General features: G+C 37.7%; 1 protein-coding gene across 7 annotated transcripts in view; it reads left to right on the forward strand.

Annotated features, from left to right (window-relative positions):
• Positions 1 to 16,582, forward strand: part of focad (focadhesin) — a 175,321-nt gene that overhangs the window by 30,386 nt on the left and 128,353 nt on the right. For all 7 annotated transcript variants that reach the window (XM_052019164.1, XM_052019163.1, XM_052019166.1 and 4 more), the window contains 2 exons: positions 191 to 345; positions 4,474 to 4,578. In XM_052019164.1, the coding sequence (XP_051875124.1) occupies positions 191 to 345; positions 4,474 to 4,578 (260 nt within the window). The remainder of the gene's footprint in view (positions 1 to 190; positions 346 to 4,473; positions 4,579 to 16,582) is intronic.

Below are 16,582 nucleotides of genomic sequence, written 5' to 3' on the forward strand. Positions count from 1 at the left end.
GAAAATTTATAAGCTTATGTCAATGATTTTACCTTTCAGGAAGTTATAAATTCATAGCTTTAATTATCAGGATTAATTTAACATTGAGGTTGTTCTCAATTTATATACTTATCTGATGTAGTATGCTGCAGCGATAAGCCAGGCATTTTAATTGACTATTGTGATACAGTTATCATTTTTTTTCTTGCAGAGTCCTGCATTGAACTTGTTGTGGGAGAAGTGCTGCTGTGACAATGTGGTGGTTCGTGCAGCCTGCTGTGAGGCACTGGTTGCTCTTGTGGCACAGAACCATGCTGAATTTAATTATGTGCTCAATGGAATTTTGAATCTAATTCCTTCTGCCAGGTACCAGAAATAATTAAGTAAGCTTTGGCATAACTTTTTGAGGCAAGATATTTCAGTTCCTTTCAGGGATAATATTCTTTGACATAGAATCTAAGTTTTTACAGTCAAATGTAATACGAAGTATCCAATTCTCAGCTGCTGTGAATTTGGAAAGGCACTTGCTCTATATGTGCAAAAAAAAAGCAGTGCAAAAGCATGAGGTGTTTTCTTGCACTTCTCCCACCCCATATTATCAGCTCTAAACACATTTAGAGAGTGTTTGGCCTTTATACCTTGGGAAAGCTGACTGCTATTCCTTGAAGAACTGAATTTTGTCGTCTTGTCTTGTGTAAGCTATTTTATATCATGATTGTAATATGGGAGCTAGTGAGATGTACATCCTAATTATCTCAGCAGTTGGAGGAAGGATGAATGTGTGGTTTTATACTCTTGAGTCATGAAACTGTGATCTTGAGAACATGTTTTTGCAGTTGTGAATACCTGATGACCTTGGTCAGTAGCTCTGGCTGCTCTTCTGCATCAGTACAGTGGCTAAATAAATCCCCTTGTTGCAGTTTTAGAAGAGCATGAAAGAATTTCTTCAATGAAAGCTAATGTTTTGTCAAAAATGTAGAACCGACTAAATTTACTTTCACTATCTGCTGCAAATTTATCTCATTTGCTACACTATAACATTAAAGAATGGAGAAAGGTTCAGGTCTCCAGTATTTGAATTTGCTCAGCCTGACATTCCATGATATTATGCAATGACATAAAGTCATCGCTGCTACTTCCATTCTTGGTAGATTGTTCCAAATGTTTGTTATCTTTTAAAAATATTCTTCTCTCATTAATATCTTTGTTTCTTCCTATGATCTGACTTTCAAAATATAATTTTGATGTCATTTAATACTATATATACTTCCAGACTATAAGCTTTGCACTTTCTTTCTTATAAGCTCATCCTACATACGTAGTACATTTCCCAAATTAAAAACAGCAATTAAAATTGAATAAAAATGCTATTTGAGGGTTGGGCTGTTGCATCATTTTGAATTGGTGTTTGTTGAGCTTGCTTGACACCTACAACGCAGCTGTTATTAATGAGAATTTGGCAGCAACTCATAAAACTCGATTAAACAGTAGCTAATATTTCAAGACAATGTGAGACCAAAGTTCAAAGCAAAGAAAGGATCTTGGATGGATTATAATGTTATGAAGTAGCAATGATTGTATTTGATCAGTAGGTGAAGAAAATGGAGACTTGTGCCTTTAATTAATGTTCCCTAGATTTTGGATGTGTCAACTCGGAAAATGGTCAAGAATTGTGATGTTCATTTGACTTGCACCTATTAATTGTAATACTGACAGCTTTGTGCAGTTTGCTCATTCAATGATTTCAGCATCTAAGCTGTGCAACTTGTACTGTTGATTAGCTGGATGTGTCATTAGGAGGTGGATTTTGTGAGTGGCCCACTCAAGTTAAAGCTAGCCTGCACCTCTGGTTCTTGCAACAGGTGCTATCAGCCTCAAATGCAGTGAATTCTGCTTGGGATCATTGAAATATGGCATAACATACAAGTGGAGGAAACCATGGTTTCATTGGCAGTACAAAAGGCCCTGGTGGAGGAGATTCTGAATAAGAGGTGTCTGTTATCCTGAGGAAGATGAGACCTTCTGGATACACTGTATGTGTTGTATATGCATGTATTCTTGGGCTGTATGCTGCAGTTGTACATCTTGTCATAAGCGAATGGGTCTTGTTGCCTCTTGCTTTACTGCGGTGGCTCAAATGCTGCTGTCCCAGTGAACTGGCAGTGAATTAAGGCATTACGATTACCATCAGGATATCAGTCATGATCTGTTTCCTGTGGTCAGACACCAGTGGGTAAATGTAATTCTTTCCATTTCTAATACAGTTACCATGTGGTATCCACAAAGCAATGCACACGTGCTCAATGGCATGTGTACTATGGGCAACAGTCTGCCGGAGAAACTCAGTGGGTCAAGCAGCATCTGTGGGGAGAGGCGGGGAAGGAACTGTTCTCACAGGGTTTCGACCCGAAATTCCTTTCTCCCCATGGATGCTGTTGGACCCGCTGAGTTCCTCCAGCAAACTGTTTGTTGCTCCAGATTCCAGCACCTCCAGTCTCTTGTATCTCGATGTGTGCTGTGGGGTTGCATGCAACCTTTGCGAAATTGCATGCTATTGGGTTTTGGCAACTGGGAATAAAATGTACTTGTATCTCTCTGAATAAGGAGCCTCTGTGACCTTATAGTAAATGGTCAGCTGGATTCTGGAAGTTAAAGATATAAAATGTTCGTTGTCACTATTGTGAGCAAACCCCTGATAATGCATTATTCTACCCTGTCTGATGTACTGTTGTGCCTGCAGTAGTGAGAAGATTTTAGTGAAGTTGCTCTTATTATTGAAGAGTGAAGATGCTATAGTTCGTTCCTTGCTGAGTTGAAATGCAGGATTGCTCACTCAACATCTGGGCAGAAATAGCTATACTACTGAGAGCCCTTCTCCCTTCTCCTCTTCTACCAGCTTGCCTTAGTCTGCCTGCCCTCTTCTCATTCTCCCTGTCTTGCTCTATTCCAAGGGAAATGCCTATAATGCATCCATGTCTAGTGACAATTGTTTATGAGAGGACTTGGTCAACAGCTTGTCCTTCTGTAAATCCTACTTCTCTTCCAGTGTTTTGTTTTAGAAAGCGACTGATGCTTTTACTTTGGAGTATCAGCCAGAAGAAATCGATTAGCGTCTAACCAGTAAGTAAATAGTGCTGGTGGGGAGTCATTTCGGTTGCTGAACTTGCATATTGTAAGGGGAAGGGCAATAGTTGGTGCATTAAATTCCAAAACGGAAGTACTGCTGTTAAATCATCATTGCACAGTCATTGGCACCTTGATTTGCTTGTATCTGTCAATATCCACTATGTGTGTGCAACTAATGTGGGATCCATGTATGTGCCATGGATACCATTTTGGAGCTCTAAGGGTATTCTTGAAACCTATTTAAAAGCAATCAATTTCAGCCTTGACATGTAAAACAGAATGCTGAAAACACTCAGTAGGTCAGGTAGCATTTGTGGAAAGAGAAACAGTTAATGTTTCAGATCTGACATTTTTTTTGTCAGAAGTGGTGAAGAGAGAAATCAGGTTAGTTTTTTTAATACTTTGGGGGAACCACACTTAATCCTGCTTAACAAGCATGGTGGAAAAGCTCTTAGCAGCTGGATCTAGCAGCTTTGGCCTCTGTTAAATGGTTGATCTCTTGAACTCTTGGAAAATGGGCCACGGCTGTTAAATGGAAATCAGATCAAAATCTCGGGAATGGAGCCTTATTTGAATAGGGGTAATAACACACCCTCCACTATGAACAATGTTTAGTGATATGTAACTAGAAAACTTGAGTTGACATATATGTCACCCTTCCAAATCTCGAAGATGTGCTGTACCAGTTAAGGAATAATGATGCACCACAGCACAACTCTTCCAATGAGAATTTTTTGCAATATTGCAATCTCTTTTTAATTAAAGGCAGATCAGGATTATTGTGCCATTATCGGTTTACTTATTTTTGTTTTGTTTTCAGTGTTGGATCGTTCTTTTCTTCCTTCCTTTACTGGCTCCCTTGACTTTCTATTAAATTTAACTATATAACTAACGCTAATGGTCTGTTACCAGTGGGGTTTGTTTCGTCTGATTGAGGCTGTTAAAGCTTGATTGAAGAATTCCATCTAATCCTTTTTTTATCATCATTAGTGCAGAAAGTCCCATTATTTCAAAAGTACACCACTTGCAATTTGATTTTTGAAGTTCAAAATATACTGTAGCATAGTGTGCACGTGTGCTGGAAAAATACTAAATTTAATCAGAAAATAACTTCTGATTTCATACAATGTTTGAGTTATAACTGTAGTTTAGCTTATTAATGCAATCTCTGTCCTCAAAGTAAGGTTTGTATAAAGGAGGTCTAACATGACAATCCTGGCATCTTGGTTTCCAGTTTCTCCGCTCATGCCTCCAATTTAACTCTCTGGTATCAAAATTAAGAATATAAATTTCCTTCCAGGACTAGTATTTTAATTGTTTAATTTTGCTTTCACATCTGAGGCATGGAATAATATCTTTATTTTACAGAAATGTCCAAGGATTGATTAGAAGTATTGGGAAGTTGTTACAGATGCAAGTACAGAGTGCTGAACAAAGTGGAAAAATGCCGTATTCGTGCCCCTATGCCATCAGGTAATGCCTGTGTTGAAAGTTGTTTACTCTTTGATGTCTTGTACTAGTTCAATGCTATGGCAAGCTTTAAGCTCTGCCAACTTTCACTAAATATAACACAGGAAGTGAATTCAGTTTGAATTGCTGGAGGAAATACGTACTTTGTTTAAATTAGTCATTTTTCTTCTCTGTCCATCTAGTTCCCAGTGCATCTGAATTTACAGAACGAAACTGCCCACCAACTTGTGGTGCTAAATTAAATGCCTTCATTTAAAAAAAATCTTTTTCCTTCTTTCCAAATTCCTCCTTAGCCTCATACCTCCCTGTCACCATAACTGCTTCCAGCCCCAAAAACTTTCAATATCTCTGATTTCATCTTTCTTGAACCAAAGCTCCGGAATTTCTTCCCTGAGCCTTCCTGCCTCATGCTCTCTGCCTCCTTCAACAAGATGTTCCTTAAATCATTCTACCTTGTATGCACTTTTGGCTATCTGACCTGATATCTCCTGGTTCATTCTTAGAAATTTATTTGATCGGTTATGCGCTTGTTAGGTGACTTGTGGCCTGAGTTGCATTCAAGTTGTGATATAAATGGCAGGTTGTTGCTTGGTGAATGTGCAGCTCATGAGCTTAACGAATAATTTTCACATGATACTGCTCAGTGTTATTTCCATATTGAGGACAGAATTATGTTTCCAATGGAATTTCTATAGTCAATATTTCATTTCAATTCAGCATTAATTGTGGCAGATGGGATTTGTGAATACAGGCCTTCCCCAGGTAATGAATGGGTTCCTTTCCTATAGATGTCCTTAAGTTGATTTTGTCCATGTCAGAAAATACACAAAAATCACTTGATATAATAACCATACCTCCACAGTAGTGTAATGAATGGCATCAAACACACAAAGAGTGATAAAGAACAATTACTAAAAGTGGAGAGAGGAAAATAGTTCTGCTGTTTGTAGGAATGAACGGACATATGTAAGTTGGACTTCTGAATTTAATAATATTATGGGAGCTCGTTTGTATGTACAGGTGTCCGTAAGTCAGGGGGTCATTCATAACCCACAAATGGCATGTATGTGATGTTGAATGACTTGCCAGCTAAAAGTAATTCTTTATGTAAGCTGTATGATCTTATCAAGGACAGTAAATTGCAGGCCACAATACAGCATAGGCAGAGGCCATTTGGCTCACCATGTCCATGCCAGCTGTTCAACTATTTAGTCTTCTCTGCTTTTCCCTGTGGTCCTATTCTTGAATTGTATTTTAGATCGCAGCAAATACTTGCATCTGTTTTTATTGCCAATTGCCTTCAACCTGTCTTCTAATTACTAAACTTCTGCCTCTTGAAGAGGTTTCTCCCTGTTGTATCAAAGCCCTGCAAGATTTTGAATTCAGATTATTTGGTTGTGAGAGTAGACAAGATGGGTAATCAAATGCGGGAATGAAGAAATATAACAGTGGAAAGCTCAACATTAGTATTCCCATTTAACCAACCATTTAACCTCCAATGCAAATAGTGTATTCTGACAGGAACTTCAGTTTCATTTTACAAGACTGTAGTGATTCTAAACTTGCCACTCATAGTAGTTTGCTCTTTGCATGAAGAATACTTCCTGACATCGAAACTAAATCTTTGTTTGCAGATTGTATCAGGATAACCTTTAATTTTATCATTAGTTTCAAATAACCCACCTAAATGGACTGCATCCAGTCTTCTCATTGTTAAGAAAAGCTTTAGTTTTATCTCCCTTAAAGCTGCATTTCTTCAGTGTAAGTATTCCTGAGTTGTGGAATCTACATTTCTGGCTAACAGCTAAGATTTGCCCACCCATTTTCCTTGCCCACCCACTTCCCCATATTCTGACATCTCCACAGCCCTGGTCCATTACCACACATGATACAAGACTGTATATGATACTCCAGGTGTGGAGCATTCACCTGAATATTTTGTTCCATACTTCATATACATACCCCTGAAATAAACCTCCCATATAAAAACTATCATGCAAATTTCTGGTTTTTGCTTTTGCTAATAAACCTAGATTCTAAACTTTTAAGAAATAAAGAGGATCTAGCTACTTTATATAGCTCCAGTTAAAAATGTTAATTCACGATGGAACCAAATATAATTGCACATCTTTACACAAAGTTGAGAGTTTAAGTTGATTAGGTTGCATTTCAAATCCTTCATTTTATAAATACAAAAAGAAGGCTGTATGCTAAATCTTTCTGTTAGGTCTCAATTTATTGTATTCATTCCTAGGCAGCATACTTAAGGAAAGATGTAAATGCCTCGGAAAGGGTGCAGAGATGAATTGATACCAAGGAAGATTTTGGTTTGTCAGTAGAACGGAGAAACTGTGATTGTTCTCCTTGGACCAGAGAAAGTTAAGGAGATTTTTAATAAAGTCCTGTGATTTTTTTTTGTGTGTGGCTAGTGTAGGTAAAGTGAAACTTCCCACTGCATGCAGAGAGGGTATGAAGGGACACATGTTTAATAGAATTGATGGCAGAAATGGGGGAATTGGAGAGGAGATGAGAACTTTTGTGTTCTTATACGGCATGCATTTCCTGAGAAAATTGTGGAAGCTAAGTCAACAGAAACCGACTTGAAAAGGGACAAACTCTCTCAAAGGACTAAAATAGGCATAAATGGCCTCCTCCTGTACTTCAATGATTCTATGATATTTATGGGAGGCAGTGTATGGGATTGGAAGTCTTCCAAGATCTGCAGACTGTAGCAGCATTCAATGAATTGTCAAGCGGATTTGGGGTTAGAAGAGATGAAAGCAAACATGTGACAGAGCAAAATCTGGGGTAGAACTTAGTGTGGCAGATCCTTTTTCCAGAATTATTCAGTTTGAGAACCTTTTGAAATGTTGTGGTTTAATTCTGATTAGCTAGATATAGATGTTTTAATTAGTTATTCTGAGCTTTTTTTTTGAAGAAAAATGCAAAGCCAAATAATTTTTGGGGCATTTAATTACAGACATATCCAGCATGATGTTATATAATGTCATATAAGCTACAAATTAAATTCTGTGTAGAAACACACTTGGAACCATTGGGTGTCTAGGGATGCTGTTTTTATCTTTGTGCTTCAGTAGCCGTATTATAAATAATACTTAACCCTATTGATGGTTATTTATTGGGGGATCTGTAAACATAAATCAAATTCAGTCTCCAAAGAAGCTTTGAGATCTTAACCAGAGTTTAAGGTGAACTGGAGGTTAAGTACACTCTTCAACTTGCATTTATTACATCATGATGGTGCTGTTTTGTGTCAGCACCCTGATGTTATTAGTGTAAAGGATGTGACCCTGGACAGCATTTGAAAAAAACACTAATTTTCTGGGCCAGCTTTCTGAATGTGTGCATGTGTTGTAAGGCGAAACTTCTTTTTTTCCTCCTTCCCTTTGACTTCCATGTAACATTCTAACAAGAGTTTGATCTAACCTTGTACCCACCCTGAAGTTGTAAGCAAGGAGACATGCTGGAATACTCATGGCTGCATCTGATTTTTTTTTGCTCTGCTCAGCTCCTCCAACTGTTAACTATTAGAATTCAAAGACACTCATTGAGGGGATTGTGAGGAGGGAAGTCAGGTCACCCTTCTTTGAAGCAGTATGTTTCTTCTAGTTTGCTTTTCGGCTTCCTGTGCACTTTGAATAAGCTCCTTCCATTTTTTAACCCATATATAGACTGATTCGTCACTGAGTACTTTAACCTATTGATATTTTGAATTGTGCAGAGATTTCTTGTTTTGAGGCATTTGCTCAAAAATTAAGCACGGTGGACCAGATTGTGCTCAATCCGGTCCACAGAATGAATGCCAACTTAGGCAGTGGACCTTGAGTCTCCACCCTTGGGCTCCACTGATGGTCTCTTAACAGCCCATGGCTGTCAAATACCTATTCATTGGTTTTTAAATGTGTCTGATAAATATAGTCCACATGGAGTTAAATAATTAAAAAGCAAAAGTTAGTTTAAAAATAAATAATTAAAATAGCTTATTGGAAATGAAGTAAGATCAAAAAGACGAAATGATAGAAAATAAACAAATCACTTACCTGCAACTTCCTTTATAATCATCATCAGCAACTACATTCAAATGAATCAAATTATGGTTCTGACACCAGCCTTGGCTGGCGTAAAGTTGACGGTTTGGATATGAAGTAGATCCTGTCCGTCAGCCGAATATGCTGAGTCTGTTGGACTCGGTGTTGAGTCCAGCTGTAGAACAGGAAGTTGGGTATGCTGCCATCTGACCTCCAGCTTGTCTCTGACTTCTCTGTTGTATTGTGAGGGATACCGAAGTAGGTGATGAGCTGGCCCTTGAGGAGGTCATCGCTGATGGTTCTCTGCAGCCTTAGTAGCCATAAGTGAGTACACTTCACTCCATGCTGTTTTAGGTCAGCTCAGCTAAGTTAATGATAAATAGTGGATTTATGACAGAATGTTTGCTATCTTGTTGTTGAGTCAGATCTGGATGAAACAAATCCCCTAAAGTAATGGAAGTAGAGGTACTACAGGGTCATGCTAAAATTATTTGTTTGGGTTAAGTCACTGTCCAGTGAAACAGGAATGAAAGGATTAAAAAATGTTTAAAGCATTTGGAGACTGTTAAATGGCATCTATGATTAATTTAGTGAAGTTCATTTTACCTTTTGTGATATACAACAACCTATTTTGGTTGCTTTGGTATTCACCAATTTGTATTTGACTGGAATTGCAGCCAAATTGTCAAAATTGTAATTTGACTGTAACTGTTGCATTGAAAAGCAGCTCATGGGTTGTTTTTGGTCTAATGTATATACTCAAAGCCGTTGCACGTGACTTGGAATCAATTTGAAATCATTATTAAAGTCAAAAATACTATTTATATCATAGCTCTTTTCTTGTAATTGCTGCACTATCAAACACAACATTGCCTTAACTGTTTATAGCATAACTGGTTTAGTATTGGTGGTGTTGGTTATCCATCATATCTTTCAATGAAACGATGGCCCATATGTCTGGTTTCCCTTGTGGATGAACACTGCCCTGATGCATGTGGAGGCTTGGATTTTCCAGTCATTTGGGAAGGGGCAGTTCTCACATCTGACATCAAAAATTGTAACATCATCTTCCATCAATGTCCCAGCACACTTCACAGGAAAGTTATCAAACAAAAAAATTGATGTTGGTATCAGGGAAGATAATCACAAAACAGTCCCGAATTAGGCTTCATGGAGCATCTTACAGATGGAGAAAAAATTAGGAGGAGAGGTTTACTGAGAGAATTCCAAAACACAAAGTCTTGATGGATGGAGGTAGTCTAACCTATGATGCAGTTATTAAATTCAGGAATGCTTAAAAGGTCATAATAAAATAAATGCTAATATCTGAGTGATAAAGGGTGAGTGATTTTGAAGATGGAGGGGTAAGACCATGAGGGATTTGAAAACAAGGAAAAGAATTTTAAAACATATTTGTTACCTGACTGGGAGCCAATGTAAGTCAAAAGTAGAAAATCATGGAACTTCCACAGCTGAGAAAGCAGGCCATTTGACCCATCATTCATGCTGGCTTCTTGTGGAGCAATCTGTTCAGTCTTGTTCCCTCACTTGCCTTTAGACTACCATATTATTTGATACGTGGCTGTCTGATTCCCTTTAGAAGCCCTTATTGATTCTGCCTGTAAGAGTAGTGGAAACAGTGTTCCAGATAATGTCTGTACTTTGCATTTAGGAAATAAATCATGTTTTCTCCTTGTGTATTTTGCCAATCACTTTTAAAGTTGTGTCCAATCACTTTTAAAGTTGTGTCCCCAGTCCTTAAACTACATTCTAAAGGGAACATTTTCTGTTTATTTACTAATCAACATCCATTGTGATCTTGTATATCTGTATTAATCTTCTCTGAGTGATAAATAGGATTTGGTTTTAGTTAGGACATGAGCAGCAGAGCTCTGGGTGAGCTTGAGTTAAGGCAAAGTAGAAAGAGGGAGGCAAACCAGGAGTTGTTGAAGAACCAAAAATATGGATAGGAGGTTTGATGCAGATGATCTGAGACAGGCTGCTGTGCAGTACTGTGGTAGAGGTGAAAATAGGTCGCCTTAGGTGACAAAGATAAGAGTTCCAAAGTTGATCTCTGTGTTGACTTGGACTCCGAGTTCTGAGCAGTCTCGCTTGGTTTCGAACAGTTCACAAGGAGAAGGCTGTAGAATAGATCCTGTGACAATAGTTGAAGCCGATGGCTTTGGTCTTCACTATATTTGATTGGAAGAGGTTCCTGCTCATCTAGATGTTGGACAAGTAGTTTGACAATTTGGAGACAGTGGAAAGGTCAAGAAATGTGGTGACGAGGTAAACCTGTGTCCTGAGTACTTAAGGAAACCAATGCTAAGTTTTTTGGATGATGTTCCTAAGGGAGCAGAATGTAGATAAGAACTAGGAAGGAACCTTTGACAGTCTTAAAGGGCACATGAAGTAACAATACAGGAAGTGAAACCATTGTTGGTAGATGTCTGGTTATGTCATAATTGGACATATGAACTACAAATTCCTTTTTGTGATCTTACTTATGAACTATCTTAGTATGTTTAGACCATATTTCTAGATTAAATATTTGTTGGTTCTGTTAATTTTAGTAAGTACTTTAAAATATTCTGCATTATTAGTTCCCCACTTGCTGTTGAAACTTCAGTGCCTTTAAATGAAAAAGGCTTTGCTCCAACCTCAAATGATCATCATAAGAGGCTGTGTAAACAAAGTGGATGTGTTACAACAAAACTCATTTATTAACCCAATAAAGTTGGGAGGTGTAAAATAATATGAAGATTTAATGTGCAAAATTAGCTATTGATTTCAACTTAGAGTGTAATCAAGTTCAACATTTGTCTTGTTAGTGTCTCTTCATTTAATTAAAAACTGTACCATTTCTCAGAAGACACTGTTTGAAGCATCATTAAGGTCCTGTCAGACAGAGGCTCTCAATCTAAGCTGTAATGACTTTATCCTGTGGATAAATGAGACAAAAGCAAATTGCCCCTTTGTGTTAAATAGTCCTGAGAGACATCCAGCAAATGGCCTGGCTGAGGTTAGACCAACAGTCCCCTAATCCCTGCCGTTTTGAATACTTGCTGTTCTTTTAACCCCTTACCTTGCGCTATCTTTGGAATTGGATGTTAACTGAGTGGAGCAACAGGTGTATTCACTATCTGATAAAATGGAACAATGCATTTGTTAGACTTAAGGAAATTTTGATTTTGTTTTTAGCTATGTCATGCTGTGCATTTCAGCAGTTTGGTTTCATGTGCTTAACCAAGTATGGAGAGGAACAGGTTAACATTGAGCATGTCCGGTAGATAGGTTTTGTAGTTACTGAAGCAGTTCCTATAGAAGTTCATGCCTCATTTCATGCACTACTTCAACCCTATCAATGCTCTGTATACTAACTTGTATTTGACCGGTGAAAGGGCAAGGTTAACTTAACACAAAAGTACTCTTTGGCAACAAATGATATTGTTCAAGCAGTTACCTTAAATGTGTATCTGACAAATTACATGCAATGACATTAGGCAGGTTTGCAGTGCTTAATGTGACAAGTCTCCATGGAAACACCTCTGAGGACAGAGATGGTCAGGCAGATTGTGACTGGTTACTTTGTCGTACAAAGTGACAGATTTTGGATGAACATGACCTTTTGAACTCTGTATTGTTGACCTTTGGAAACCTGAATATTTTGTTAATAAATTAGATTGCAACAAATTTAGTTCTTATATTTTTAAAGTATAGCACTGTTTCACTACTGAACAAAGATTTGATTTAAATACCAATTGATAACCTATAATTCAGCAAGCTGCACTTGGATTTTGCATTTGCAAGGACGTGGTTCAGATCTGAGCATTGATATCAAAACTTGATCACCTGGTGTAGCTGAGTTTCCCCATCTCCAGACTTTTTGCAAAGGACTACCATAATGAGAAAGCACATGAAAGGTTTCATGGTGTTTGGACAAGTTCTTCTATGGGCAGTATTGGGTTGGATTATTGCTGGCATGGCGGGTTGAGTTGCTTTCATATTCAAAGGAGATGAAACAAGGAGTGTCATGCGTTATTTAAGCAGGTTCTGAGATATTCTTGATGTTTTATCCCTATAGGTTATAAGTAAGAAGTCAAATTGCTTGTCTCAGTAATTGTGGGGGAAGGAAGCATCTGCCAAATATTCCTACAAAGTATTTGTATTTTTTCAAACAAATACAAGAAAAGCTTTATGATCCAACACCCACAGGAAATAGGGTTTGCTGGTTGTCAAGTAAAATGCTTTTTCACATAATGAGTAATAAAGTTTATAGAATAAGGGAAATGAAATACTGTATTCCATCGTGCTCACCAATGAGTTGTAATCTATTATTGTGGTGCAGCTGTGAGGCATTATACAATACAGTTCAAAAACTACTGTAGAAAGTAACTTAAAATTATACTTTTTTTATCTTATCAGTAACTTACCACTACAGTTCTGTATATATTTTCACTTATCACTACAGTACTGTAGACTGTTGTATACTGCACTGATGCTGTCCTGCCCCAGGAGGGTAATCTGCCACACTAGATATTGATGGTGATGATGCAGAGCTTGAAGATTTGTAGCAACTATCAAATGTTGTTCAAATTATCCAGACTAAAAATCACCTTAGAACCTTCTAGCTTTAATGTTTTCCTCATGTTCTTTTATTGTTGGCACAAAAACATGATGGAAACATTACAAGAAGATTGCTTGCTCCATCCAGACATGAAGTGGTAGATGTGTGATGCCCTTGGAAGGTGTTGGCTCACTTTGTTTTCCAACAGTCAATGACTTTCCTTGTGCATCCCTGCTGCATTGACACACACAAGGCTAGGAGTACAATCTTACTTTGTTTAAAGACAGAAGCTGTTTTCTCGTTTGCACCTGCATTCATTGATTGTGAATGAAATGGTACCACACACGAATCTTGTCACCACTGTAGATTTGTTTGGGGGAGAGACCATGTCCATCTACCAGCTTCTAAAAGAACTTGCTATATTTTCAGCACTCCCTTGATAAACAATATTTTTCCCTCTGCCAAATTGTCAAACTTTAGGATGCCATACCAAAGGTTGAAGCTCAACTTTCTGAAAGCTTGCGGAGATCCATAATCTCCATCTTCTTATAAAAGTCTTTATCCTTTTCCGAAGCATGGGTTCAGCAATGTATGCAGCTTCTACATGTTTCAAAGCAAACCAACCATGCAAAGGTTTGTCTAACTGGGGCAGCTTGGGCTTTCGAGTACAGTGGTTGCACAACTCTGATGTCATGAAGTTCAGTAATTGAACTTTTTATGTTGTAGATTGTTGATGTCCAAGTCAAATTGCTTCATTATTCTTATTTTCACCCTTCTCTAGTCACTTTATTGTCTCTAACTTTTGTGTGATTATAAGCACAATATGCTTGCATTTTTGTTCACATCCTACTGGTGTTGGCTATATCAGATGAATGATGTCAGATAGAAATGGAAGTGTATGCATGCCCAATGGAAGCAGAAATGTTCCCAGAGAGTAAAGAGTGTATTTATATTATGGAGAAAAATGCTGGCTAGTAGAATTTTATGGTCAGTTCAAGGCTGAATAACAAAGTTTTTACTGCATAAGATAAAATTTGGAACTGGAGTGAACAGAAGTATTTTGGAAAAAGCAGCTATGTGGGGTTCCATTAAATGGTTAGAAACATTGAAGTTATTCCAGTGACATGACCCATGATTTGGAGAATGTGGTATAAGCTTTACATTGTATCCTTACTTGATATATTGTACAGTGTGAATTAACTGAGCTTAATGATTACTGATATGTTCCCTTTTGAAATAAGACAAATATAACATTAATTGGGCATATGGTCCTATTTGCACCTTTTGTTAACTCTGTAAGACAAAAATAAAAGTGACTTTTAGTTGCTTGGTTATGGAATGGTGTGGATGCTTGTTATTTAAATACAACATTTACCTGTATTATGTGAACATGTATGAGATTTTTACTACTAGAGTTTGTGGATTTGGCTAAAATCTCCCCTATTAACTTGCTGATCATTCTCTGCTGACTTCTGAAATCTGTTGACTGTTTGGCAATATTGTATACTACATTTTTTGAATCTGATGCTATTCTTAACTTCACTAACTCACCAAGATAGAAGTACTTTTCCTGTGGACTTTGATTTCCATAAGGGTGTGAATGCCCAGTGAGAAATATAGAGAGTTTTATTCTTGGGAGAAGTTCAATACAAGTGAGTGGTTCAATATCACCCCATTGTCATTGATTGTAATTGTGTACAGATCAGGTCATTGAAAGAGAGCAAGTTTCCTTCCTCGAGGACATAAGTGAACAGTTTGGAATTTATGATATTTGTCTGCTTTAATATCACTTTTCATGGAGAGAGAGAGAAAGTGAGAAAATTTATCTAGTATTTATTTGAGGGTATTCACCCTTGGCTCAGTGGAGGTTAACTCAGAAGGCTGAAGTGTGGATTCTGAAAGAGAAATAAAATGGATGAGAAATTGGATATCTTTAAAAGGCAAAATGAGAACAATATTTACATTGTGGCTGCCTGTGCCTGAGTCTGGTTATGCACCTCACTTTTAGACTAGTCAGCACTAAGATGGAAACCAAGGATCATTTGCTGTGATGTGAAATTTCACCGGCTTGGCTTGATTCTCAACAACACCAGCTTTGCAGTACCTGGTGTGAACATGAATCAAGGCATTGAATAATCTAATCAGCCACAGTTTATGATTTCTCCCACTTACAAGCCATAAGTTTAGGATTCCAAAGTGAATTATTTTTATTTGTTTTCAACACCTTTATTGCTGTAATTAATGTACCCAGTACATTAAAAGAAATGTGACATTCAGTACAGCGAAGGAAGAATTGTTGTGAGCATTGTCATTAGATCTTTTTAGCATAGTTGCTTCCACCTTCTTTTGAACAGAAGTAGTACACATATGTACACAATCATTGGTCTACATGCACTTCCACAGGAGATATGTATCTAATAATTTAACATTTCTGAAAACAGTGAAATGGTGCATTTGACTGTATTATCAATAATGAGGAAACATGAATTGAAATAAATTGAAACAAGAAATGCATTGGCTGTGCTTTTCATTCAGCTTCTGTAGGTTCATCTTATATTTGATCAATGAGAAATAATAACTTGGTTACCTTGTTCTTTAAGAACTTTTCCCTCTTTTAAGAACTTTCCTCCTTTAAGAACTTTAAGTTTGTTCCTTTTCAGATGCAACCATATGAACTTGCACATAATTTGAAAAGCCGTGGGGTAATCTTCCCTGCAACACTGACCCTGCCCCCTGCCCTCCCCCATACCAGGACACAAGTCTTTGAGGAAGTCCTGGTGTTGGCTTAATCCAACGGTGGTAGTTTCTGCCCTGGACTGCTGACTACAGAAGTACCACATTGGTGGACTTGCATTGGAGCGCAGATCTCAGATTTTCCAATTCAAAATTGGTAAATCTGTCCCCTGAACCTGTGCCAGGTTAAATCTGGTGCAAGAACGGCAGTCCTAATAAAAGGAATAGGAGGAGGCAGCTGCTGGGAGAAAGATAAGTTGACTCTCATTGATATAATTCATTCTTTAAACTTTTTTTTGTTTTTGAATCTATATTTAAAAAAGGGTAAGAATATAAATGCTCTTAATTTTTATTTCTCTAGTAATTCATGGGTGTTTTGGGTATTTCTGAATATCAGACATTTTCAAATACTCCATTTCATTGACAGCTGGTAAACATTGATGGTGGGGCCTCATTGGTTGTTATAACTGTTTGGAGTTCAGGTGGCTACTTGTTTTGGGAGCAGCCCTACTCCATGCTGAGTCATGCTGATGAGCTGAGAGCCAGCCTCCCAGTATTACTCCATTCCTGGGGCCGTGCTGGTCCTGGGAAAGGTGACCAGCAATCTTGGGGCGGATGTTTTATCCATTATAAATGAGTACATTCTTAATAAGGAACA

Source organism: Pristis pectinata, chromosome 7, assembly GCF_009764475.1.
Source record: "Pristis pectinata isolate sPriPec2 chromosome 7, sPriPec2.1.pri, whole genome shotgun sequence".
Classification (NCBI taxonomy): domain Eukaryota; kingdom Metazoa; phylum Chordata; class Chondrichthyes; order Rhinopristiformes; family Pristidae; genus Pristis; species Pristis pectinata.